General features: G+C 40.1%; 1 protein-coding gene across 1 annotated transcript in view; it reads left to right on the top strand.

Annotated features, from left to right (window-relative positions):
• LOC142750413 (cadherin-related family member 4-like) overlaps positions 1 to 12,042 on the top strand; it is a 144,541-nt gene that overhangs the window by 105,664 nt on the left and 26,835 nt on the right. Inside the window, exons 19-21 of the mRNA XM_075859415.1 lie at positions 919 to 1,172; positions 8,389 to 8,519; positions 11,747 to 11,839. Of these exons, the coding sequence (XP_075715530.1) occupies positions 919 to 1,172; positions 8,389 to 8,519; positions 11,747 to 11,839 (478 nt within the window). The remainder of the gene's footprint in view (positions 1 to 918; positions 1,173 to 8,388; positions 8,520 to 11,746; positions 11,840 to 12,042) is intronic.

Below are 12,042 nucleotides of genomic sequence, written 5' to 3'. Positions count from 1 at the left end.
AGACAGTGACATCCAGCCCCCTTGTAGATAGTGCCATATAGCCCACCTGTAGATAGTGCCATCCAGCCCCTCTGTGGATTATGCCATACAGCCCCCCTGTAGATGGTGCCATACAGCCCCTGGAAAACAGCCAGATAATTTCCTTTGCATTGTTAGGTAACATCCCTATTGACTGAGGCAGTAAAAAGGTTACTAATAACATCACTGGTGGTCTATGCTAGTGTAGTGACGGGGTTAACTCACTGTACAGAAGGACTCCTTCCTCGTACTCCACCATTGGTATCTGTAAATGGCTTAGACACAGAGATACTGCATCATCAGCAATCGGCCAATCATAGAGCAGCGCAGTCAATCATAGAGGCTCTGTGATTGGCTGACTGGCATGTTGCAATGCTCTGTATAATCTGTGACCCATGGAGACTGTAAACAGCGAGAAGGGGATTAGAGAATTAGGATACTTGTTTTAAATATGTCTGCCCCTGCTTAGTTTCTTTAGAGGGGCTTACCAGGACTTTGATATCAATGATCTATCATTCGGATAGGTTGTCAAAATCAGATCATGGGGGTCCGACTCCCAGCGCCCCCACAGTCAGCTGATAGAATCACAGCTCATGGAATCGGGGAAACTTTCCATCAGGAAATATTAAGGAATGTTTCCCCTCTCCCCTGAACTGGTCTATACACAAGAGCAGATCTCCTGAGCATACGTTGACAGCAATGCTCCAGCCCTATTCTCTACTGCAATAAGTAGAAACCTTATTTGCCTTTTCATAATTCCAGCTCTGTCAGTCATTTTCCTCCCCTGTTGGATTTTAGTTCTTCCATATAAATGACATAAATATATATGCAATTACTGTGTCTCTATTAAAAGTCTGCTGCAATACCATTGTCATTGTCACTTTTGGTTTATCTTTTCAGAGAACAAAGCTAACCGTTTTATTCTTCAGAGGGATGATGATGGTCCTCCTTCTATATATCCAGTTCAAAACTTTCAATATAATGTTTTTGAGGGCATTCAAGATCCAACCGTTTTTCAGCTGTTGATTGAAGTTACTGATGAACGCGGTGGAAACAAAGCTCTTCAGCTGTCTACAACAGCTACTGTAATAATACATGTAGTCCCCTGGACTACTACCATTCCAACTACAACTCTGAAACCCACAACAATGCAAGTAAGACTTATTGATTCATTCCGATTCATAAAACTTTACATAAAACTTCCAATAAAACTTTCTGTATAAACCAATAATGATGTTACATTGGAGAAATGTTTAGCTATAACAGTCATTACTAAGTGCTAAGTGCATGCAGCTGCCACTAGAGGGAGCTTAGGAGCTTACTGAACACCTATACATTGAACTCAATAATAAGACAGTATGCAGAAGTTCTCACGTTGTCTCTAGTAGTGGCTTCAGGAGCCAACATGTTATTCATTAAATCTGTCTATGGACATGGAGCTCTGTATCAGACAAATGGAGCACCAGCTGCTTTAAAAGGGGTTCTCCTCTGCTGGGACCCCCAGCGATCAGCTGTAATTATGGGGAAACCTGTCAGTAAGTGTTGAATTTACCTGCAGCATCAACCACAGCAGATAAGATGTATTACAGAATGTCCATTCATATCAATGCGCTATCTTGTGTAATGCAGAACAGTACAGGTCCTCCACAGCCAGAGAAACTCATTATTAACCACTCTCCACTATGACCGAGAGATGAGGATCCTGCTGTAGTAACTCAGAGTTCCCGAATATGTTACATGAAAATGGGTTTTCGAAACTCGACAACCCCTTTAAAGAGGCTCTGTCACCAGATTTTGCAACCCCTATCTGCTATTGCAGCAGATAGGCGCTGCAATGTAGATAAGAGTAACGTTTTTATTTTTTTAAAAACGAGCATTTTTGGCCAAGTTATGACCATTTTTTTATTTATGCAAATGAGGCTTGCTAAAGTCCAACTGGGCGTGTTTAAAGTAAAAGTCCAACTGGGCGTGTATTGTGTTCGTTACATCTGGGCGTGTTTACTTCTTTTACTAGCTGGGCGTTGTGTATAGAAGTATCATCCACTTCTCTTCACAACGCCCAGCTTCTGGCAGTGCACAGACACAGCGTGTTCTCGAGAGATCACGCTGTGACGTCACTCACTTCCTGCCCCAGGTCCTGCATCGTGTCGGACGAGCGAGGACACATCGGCACCAGAGGCTACAGTTGATTCTGCAGCAGCATCGGCGTTTGCAGGTAAGTCGATGTAGCTACTTACCTGCAAATGCTGATGCTGCTGCAGAATCAACTGTAGCCTCTGGTGCCGATGTGTCCTCGCTCGTCTGACACGATGCAGGACCTGTGAGTGACGACACAGCGTGATCTCTCGAGAACACGCTGTCTGCACTGCCAGAAGCTGGGCTTTCTGAAGAGAAGTGGATGATACTTCTCGTCAGAACGCCCAGCTAGTAAAAGAAGTAGAAACGCCCCGATGTACGCAAATAATACACGCCCAGTTGTACTTTTACTGTAAACACGCCCAGTTGTACTTTTGCAAGCCTCATTTGCATAAATATAAAAATGGTCATAACTTGGCCAAAAATGCTCATTTTTTAAAAAATAAAACCGTTACTGTAATCTACATTGCAGCGCCGATCTGCTGCAATAGCAGATAGGGGTTGCAAAATCTGGTGACAGAGCCTCTTTAAAGATAAATTATGAAGTTAATCAGCTCCAAATGTTGGGCCTTTATACAACATAATGGTAAAAGAAGGATATTCACTTTAAGGACGTGGCCTATTTTGGGCTTTCGGGACACCACAATTTTTTTAATTTTTGCAGAACAACATTTCAAAGGTCATTACTGGGGAGTGGAAAAAAAATAGCAATTCCACCATTGTTGTTTGAGACCTGTTTTTATCGTATCCCTGTGTGGTATAATAAAAACAAAAACATGTTAGGACCCCTGAATTCCCGCAAGGAGCGTATACGCAAAATAAATTGAAATTGATTGAGAATCAGCACAGCAGCTTAATTTCCACACTCATTTTCGAGTTTTTTTTTGCAGCATGCGGATGGGATTTCATCCACTTTGCTGCTACTGTAATACTCTGTGGAATTTCCACACAGAAATTCCACAGCTGTTCTGGCCCTTGTGCCGGGGGCCTTGAAGCGGTGGTCTAACCAGAGATAACCCCTTACCATTTGGATCCTTCGCGGCAATTAGCTAATCACCATGAGCCTTGCTACCAGCAAACAGCTGGTCACCTAGGCATTGTAGTAATAAAATGTAATATTACATGGGGGCTTTCAGATGAATGACCATGCATTAAATACATGAACAACTCGAGTCTGCCAGAACATAGGATCCTCTTTTGCATGGGGAGCTGCACCCGAATAGGGCATATGGACAAGAATTGTCAGGGTGTTTTTATGTTTTACTACTTTCGCACAATAAAAGCATTTTTCATTACAAAAATTCTGCCATAGCTTTTTTTCATGCTGTTCACGAAGATTTTTTTTTTATTCTACATGTCATTATGATTACGATAATACCAGATATACATAGTTGTCTATGTTTTTTTAAATATATATGTGTAACAGGCACATACACATTGCACGCGTGGCAACCCATCGGCACCCTGCAATCTTGTCACGATAGAGTGTCTCTCAAACCACTGCAGTTCTGCACTCACTATTGACTGTGGCAACTAATGGGTTAAATGCAATGTGATGTTGGCACCTGTCCATGCTTGGCGCCTGTGCCATACATATATGTTGAGGAAGGGTTAATAAAAAAAAAAAGAATAAAAAAATATATTTAATTCAACTTGTCATTAGTCGTAAATTCATAAAGTTGATCAAGAGAAAGGCCAACCAAAAACTCTGCAGCCACCGGCCAATATAAACAGCTCCACCCATGGCAGTCAAACTAGATCCCTTGAGCAATTATTCTATTATACCTTTTGGCTTAATGTTGGGGGATACTATTCCCTTTTGTAAAGCATCCAGTATTTTTTTGTGTTCACTTGTTAGTGGACTGCTGTTACATCACTGAAAATTCTGCTGCAAATGTCATTCCATGGGATACACTAGGTGGCCCCTTTCTTATGTATTAATAGGTATTTTACTCATTAAGGTGTCCTGGTGTTTGGCCTTGTTTCTGTTGAGACCATAGTACGCAGGTGCCAATAAGCTACACCCAAAATCATTTTATATAAATGAACAAGCAGCACAGAAATGGCTACAGTCAGGAGGGCGCTACATATATAAGGAAAGGTGGGAACTTTTCAGACAGGAGAGGGTGGAACTTTTTGGGAGATATACAGCCCGTTCCTGCATCCTCCCAAGCCAATTTTCTAAGATTCAGGCTTCCCAACAACTAAAAGTTGCAGGAAAAACCACAGGACAATCCACACTGTTACGTCAATTATTCCCTACAGAAAAAAAGACGCACGGTATAGCAAAATGTCCAACCATTTCTTCATAAGGAACAATTGAAGCAGCAATGCGACGGTGGTTTCCATGCGTTTTGCGTTTGACCATCTGGCATGAGCTTTACAGAGATGGTAGAATAATTTTGCCACCTTATGAGATTCACAGTGAATCAGAGCAATTTGTATCTTGAAAAACAAGATATTTTTAAAAAGTTTGCTCTTCTCCCTAATTTGACATAGTGACAATTTAGGGCTTTTTTTTACATGATTAAAATAACAGAAGACTACAGATGTAGCCAAGTTTATCTTCACTCAGATAACTTGCTGCAGCGTGATAAGCCAATGAAAAAGTCAACAGAAAGTTTCTCGACACTGCAATTAATGCGCTAAAAGTCAAGATAAAGATGGCTACATCTGTATGTAATGTTTTATTGGAAAGCTGTTATTATGGACAGGAGCTACAGTAGTATCATTTTGATTATTTTATAGAGCAGACCTTTGTTACCGAATAGGCATTCTTACATATGTATTCACACTGACCATGAAGTGAAGTAAAGATTCTAAAAGGGAAGCAGGATTTAAAAATCGGTGCTACAGCCCCACCTGGTGTTCACAGTGGAAATTTTTTAATCAGCATTAAATCATTGGCAGAGCAAGGTGTTTATGCACCCCTGGTAAATCTAAAAATAATAAAACCGGGAAATATCTCCAAAAGGCCACCCTTTTTCTAGACCAGATTTCCTGTGAATTTCAGTCTCATCATAAATTATGTATAGTGGCCACCTCTCTAGAAAGCCATTTTCTCTTTGCAATTTTTGGGTGTCATCAAAGAGATTTCACTATATTAATAATCTTTATTTTTATAGAAAACATTACAATATTTCAAATATATGTGAAGCTCCTGTTGTACTGTCCTTAAATACAACTGTAAAAATACTAAAAGCTTCTTTTCACAATAAAAAAAACTCTGGCAGCCCTGCATTAGTTTAAACACATACATATATGTCTGTATGTCTGTCTGTCTGTCTGTCTATCTATCTCATATCTATCTATCTATCTATCTATCTATCTCATCTCATATCTATCTATCTATCTATCTATCTATCTATCTATCTCATATCTATCTATCTATCTATCTATCTATCTATCTATCTATCTATCTATCTATCTATCTATCTATCTATCTCATATCTATCTATCTATCTATCTATCTATCTATCTATCTATCTATCTATCTATCTATCTATCTATCTATCTATCTATCTATCTATCTATCTATCTATCTATCTATCTATCTATCTGTCTATCTGTCTGTCTGTCTGTCTGTCTATCTATCTATCTATCTATCTATCTATCTGTCTGTCTGTCTGTCTGTCTGTCTAGAACAGTATCAAAGCAGGCATGATGTTTACTATAAAATATCTGTCAGATAGATTCCTATATTGGGTCTGTTACTGTTGGACTCTGCATTTATATAATCATTTGTATAATCCTTTTAACTTTTTGCTGACACCCATCAATGAAATATTAAATGTAATGCTCAACTGTTTCCCGTCACAGTTGCTGCCTTTTCACCTCCTATGGAAAGTGATCTCGGAGTGCCGACAACTTTCAGATCTGCTAAATGCATAGCCTTAGGGCACGTTCAATGTTGGTGCAGATTTGGGGCAATTGCGCAACGAATCTGCACCAACATTTGCATATTTGACAGGTAATTCCGACGTTGCAGAAAACACAGCGGACTTTCCACCGATTTCAGTTTTTGCATTGCAAAGGCTGAAATACGCAGTGAAATTCCGCTTCTTCTCCGCAACAGACAGTGCATACTGCGGAGGGAAAATTTCTATGGTCCGCAGCGGAGTTTTCCGCAACGTCTGAACTAAGTTTTCTAAAAATTTATAGAAACAAATGTAAAAAACGGCCGCTGGAGAATTCCATTGAGGTCTGACCGCAGCGGAATTCCACAGCAATTCCGCCACATATGAATGTGCCCTTATAGTTTGCCTGTCAGGTATACACTGACAGGCAATAATGCTTTTGAGTACTACGTTTTCCAAAGCATTATGTAAGCGATCAGTGGATCACATCTTCTAGTCCCCTAGTAGGACAAATAAACAAAGTTAAATTAGGTTCAATAAGATTTAATAAACGAAAAAAACTCACACTCCCCTTTTTAAGGTGTTTACCATGCGGTAAAAACAACATGTTAACTTTATTCTGCATGTCAATACTAAATTTATATTGCTTTTTTTTTTATAGTTATACTAATTTTGCAAGGAAAAACGAATTATTAAAAATAAAATTAGATTTGTGTAGTCATATTCTGAGAGCCATAACTTTATTTATTTTTGCGTTGATTGAGCATTATGAGGGATTATTTTTTGCAGGGCGAGCTGTAGTGTCTATTGGTACAATTTTTGGTTACACGAGACTTTTTACTTCTTTTTTTTGTAGGAAATGACCATAAAACAGCGATTCTAGCATTAAGGTTGATTTTTGTATGATAGTTCGGACTTTTAACGTAACTGGTATTGCCGTTTCGATAATTTTAATTTTTTTTTACTTTGCTTTAAGGGAAACATATATCTATTTTACATATATATATATATATATATATATATATATATATATATATATATATTTATTTATTTTTTACTAAAACACTTTAACAGTTTTTAACTTTTTTTTACTAGTCCCGCTAGGGGACTTGAACCAGCGATCGTTGGATCACTTACATGATAAACTGCAATACTAATGTGGGTTTAATCGGTATACAAAAATGGCAGACCTGAGGGCCCTCATTTGGCCCCCAAACTGCCATGACAACCATCGGCACCCAGCAATAGCATTGGCATTGTGGGAGGGGCGATAGCGCATCGGAGGGGGCTGTCCCCCTCAATCTAGTGGCTTAGATGGCGCGATCGCTATTGACTGCATCATCAAGGGGTTAAATGAGCGGGATCCTGCTCGTTACAATGAAGTGTCGGCTGTAAGATACAGCTGACATGCTTGTTTTTTGGAGAAGGCTCAGCTCGTGAGCCCGCTCCATACTCCTTTACCCGACCTCCGACGTATATATATGGCGGATGTCGGGAAGGGGTTTAACCGCATTGCACATTTTAGATTTTATCAGTATTTTCATTAGATTGGCGGCACACGGGAGCCGCTGTGAGCCGATCAGTCAGTCTGGCTCACTGATGGATTCTACTTACATGCCTATACAGTGGCATACTTGACGTTCGAGTCTTCTGTCAGATGTATACGGAGGCTAAAATTAGATACCTTTGATGTGATGTAAACAAGCATCAATTGAGTTTAATAGAAAGATTTTAAGGCTTTATTCACACTGGCATTAAGGTCTGCCCTGTTGGGTTTTTCCTACACATCGGATCCTTTATATCCACCTGTTATATTGGAAGCCATGACTTAAGTTAGAAGAAAAGCTTGTAATGGTTTCCATTTATATTTATTTTTTATGGAAAAGTATAAATGCTGCAGACTATTATTCTGTCCTTGTAGGACCAACAGATACCTGACAGAAGAGATATAATAGAAACATACTGAAAAATAAGTCTGAACCTAACCTTTCAGCGCTAATTTCCATCCAAAGATGCAAGGCTTAGGGGGAGATAAACTAGCAGAAAAAAACTTCTTGTTTGACAACTAAGACTTTTTTTTGTTATACAGTATCTGTTTAGTGCCTCTGTTAAGCTGCCCATACACATGAAATAACTGTTGATCGAATGCTTGTTCTTCCAATAATTTTAATTTTTAAGAATAATTTCCTGTGTATATATAATTTTTTATGCTCTATGTATTACTGCAAAAATACATTTTAAGAAAACGAAATAAAAAAATATTATGGTAATTGTATTAGAAGAAAAAATAATACCTGTTTTTTTTCATTGTAAACAATGAAACAGCATTTCTACAAGCTAGAAATAACTAATTAAAAAAAATCTTACTTATTTCTAGGTGACAACAGCTGTGCTTGTTCGAACTTCATATTTTTGGCATCCTGATAATTGGTTTCCAGCAGTCATTACAATTACTGCCACTCTCCTTCTCTTGAGCATGTATGCACTGGCATGGGGTATCCTAAAAGAGTAAGAACCAATTTATTATGGATTATCACTATTGTGTCCTTATTGACCTAATTTATTCATCAAAACATCTGTAACACAGAAATACAGATTTGAATATTTTCCATTAAACGATAGGAAGCAAATAAAATAAAAATATAAGTCCTAAAATATAAATATTTGGTTTCCAAAAATAATTTGCTTTGTCAAACTTTACAGTTATCCATTTGGATCACAAATTACGCTGGAAAATATTTCTAATCATTAATTTAACCCCTTAATGACCGGGCCTGAAAAGACCTTAATGACCAGCTAAATTTTTCTGTTTTTGCCTCTCTGCGTTTCAGCAGCCATAACTTTTTTATTTTTTCATTGACGTGGCTGTATGAGGCCTTGTTCTATGCGAAAGAAATAGTATTTATTTTTTCCCCACAGATTACGCGTCCTCTGCTGTAACTACCACAGACAGAGTAACGAAGTGCAGAGATTGTGAATAGACATCCCGTGGAATGTCTATTCACTGTCTAAACACTTCAGTATTGTTAATGTGTTAGTATAAGACAGCACATAAGGATCTAACAGGATCCCTATGCGCTGTGTAAATGAATGGAGAGGAGTGCATAATGCTGATTAGACCAAGTGGGCGTTGTACAGGGGAGTGTATGACGCTGACCAAAGTAAAAATACGCCTTAAGCAACTCATTAGCATAAATCTAAAAACGCTAATAAAGTGGTAAAAATAGATCGTTTTTTTAATAAAAAGCACTGCTGTCACCTACATTATAGCGCCGATCTCCTTATGTAGGAGATAGGGCACTTATAATGTGGTGACAGAGCCTCTTTAATGAGATGAAAACGATAAATAGATGGACACATTCTGCACCTGGAATATACTCAACGTGCCCCCTGACAATAAAAGCACCTCACAGTGCTCAGTAAAAATGATGTCACATGCTGTGCCCCCTGTAGCTAGTGCCACACGCAGTGCCCCCTGTAGCTAGTGCCACACACAGTGCCCCCTGTAGCTAGTGCCACACGCAGTGCCCCCTGTAGCTAGTGCCAACTTAGTTTCCCCTGTAGCTAGTGCCACACACCGTGCCCCCTGTAGCTAGTGCCACACACAGTGCCCGCTGCAGCTAGTGCCAAACGTAGTGCCCCCTGTAGCATGCCACATGCGGTGCCTCTTGCCTCTTGTAGCATGTCACACACAGTGATCTGTATATAGTACCCCCTGTAGATAGTGCCACATGCAGTGCTCCTTAAAGTAAATAAACATACAGATGTGCTCACCCATACCTCTGGAGTTTATAATAAAACAAATGTAATACAATATCGCGATAGGCTAGCAAAACACTTGACAGGCTGCATTCCCGATCCCAACAACTGGGTGGCTACACATAGACACATATAGCATAGGCATCTTGTGACAGCGTATGGCATAATCATGTTTCTTTTCTACACTAGTCATCACGCACCACACATCTCACGATATGGTAATATAAGAGGTAAGTTAAGGAAGAACTGATCTGTTCTCACTTGTCTCTGTTCCCACGATGTCCAGCGATGCAGGCCTGATCTCTTCTATCATGGGCTTCTCCTGAGGAACAACTCATGCGGCACCTCCAACCAGCGCTGGTTAGACTATACAATTGTGTCTGTGTCTTGTAGACGCCAATAAAATTGAACTGCGGGGGAACTGGTGACAGCGGCTGTTTGCTGACCACGCCACTAGCTCTTCAGAGACACTGTAGGCTGCTGCCTTAGGCAAAATGCTTATCTCGCCTCATGGTAGAGGTTGCCCTGGCTGTATTTAAATAAAAAATTCAACTAATAACGGCCCCTCAAAAAGCATTTTATTTACCAAATCAAGTATATAACGCAGGGGTGAGGAACCTTTTTTCTGCCAAGTACCATTTGGATATTTATAACATCATTCGCAGGCCATACAAAAAGATCAACTTAAATATTAGTCTGCTATATATGGTCAAACATCTACTTAACTCACCCCTAATGTGATGGCTGGAACTGCTTCTCTTTGTTGGGGCACGTGATGTTAGCCGGTATTGATGATGTTACTACTGCGTCGGTCAGTCTGGAGCTGTCGACTCCTTGGTAAGTTTTGAAAAGAAGTGCTCGCAGCAGTAAGTTGTTCCGACTTACTTAAAGGGGTTTTACCATCAGGGACATTTAGGACATATCCACAGGATATGTCAAAAATGTCAGATAGTTGTGGGTCCCACCTCTGGGACCTGCACCTATTTCTAGAACAGGGCCCCCTAAACCCCATTCTACCTCTGTGTTCCGACTGATTTCCGACCATGAAGAAGAAGACAGCGTAGCTTGCTGAGCTGCGCTGTTTCCGTAACACCCATAGTACTGAATGGCATTTACTGAAGCAGCATAGCATCCGAGTTACGCTGTTTCCGTAACTACTATTCAGTTCTATGGGACTTACAGAAAAAAATACCTTTGATGAAAAAAAAAAAACTTTAAGTCACCCTGACCTCACTTCGAGTGAGTAGGGCGAGGCGTACGGAGCCAAGGAGGGAATGACACGACGGCGGCAGCAGCGGTCAGAGTGATGTCGGGGCATGCTGTGACGAGAGTGGACCAGTCCAGTTACCTGACCTCACGTCGATGACGTGAGGTCAGGTGACTGGACTGTGCCGGCCCGGGGGAGTGGACAAGTCCGGTCACCTGACCTCACGTCACTGACTCAGGGAAGGTAACCGGACTGCTCCACTCTTGGGCCAGCATGCACCAACCTCACTCAGACCGTCGCCACCATACTTGGCTCCATTCTCCCTTCTCCTGCTCCTAAATGTGAGTGAGTAGGGAGTACAGAGCCAAGTAGGTAATGACTCGGCGGCAGCGCGGTACAAGTGAGATCGGGCCGAAACAAATGATCTTGCGGGCCTTATAAGGCCCACAGGGGCCGGACGTTCTCCACCCCTGATATAATGGCTGTAGTGGTGGTAAGGGGCCAATGATCTTTTTTGCCTCCACAATCAATCTTGTTCCATCCCTGAGTGCAAAACTCTTGAAAAAGTTGTCTTCTACCTAGTAACCAATAAAAGAGCACCTTTCATTTTCTCTCAAGTTATTTATGTAGTATGGTAGTTTCTGTGGGCAAGAAGGTCACTTTTTCTCTGACACACTTTTATATATTATGCCCCAAAAAGTAAAGTAGACACATTATAAAAATTACTAGTAGATCTTGGTTTATCTTTATTTTTTATTTTTTTTCACAGTGTTCCAAAATACTCAAAATTCTTTCCCAAATGCCAAAATAACCAACAACCTAAACCTCCTAATTTTCCAAACAAAAATCTAAACACCAAAAGGTAAGTAACACATTTTATTTATTTCTATCAAGCAATCTATCATCTATTTACAATGCGTTTGGAAAATCTTCAGACCCTTTTAATTTTTTCACATTTTGTTATGTTAAGGTTTTGTGCTAAAATAGAAAAAAGTTTTCCCCCATCATTCTGCACTCAATACCCTATAATGACAAAGTGAAAACAGAATGTTAGCAATCTCCGCT

The sequence above is a fragment of the Rhinoderma darwinii genome, chromosome 3, assembly GCF_050947455.1.
Source record: "Rhinoderma darwinii isolate aRhiDar2 chromosome 3, aRhiDar2.hap1, whole genome shotgun sequence".
Taxonomy (NCBI): Eukaryota; Metazoa; Chordata; class Amphibia; order Anura; family Rhinodermatidae; genus Rhinoderma; species Rhinoderma darwinii.
This window is presented reverse-complemented; position numbering and strand designations above follow the sequence as displayed.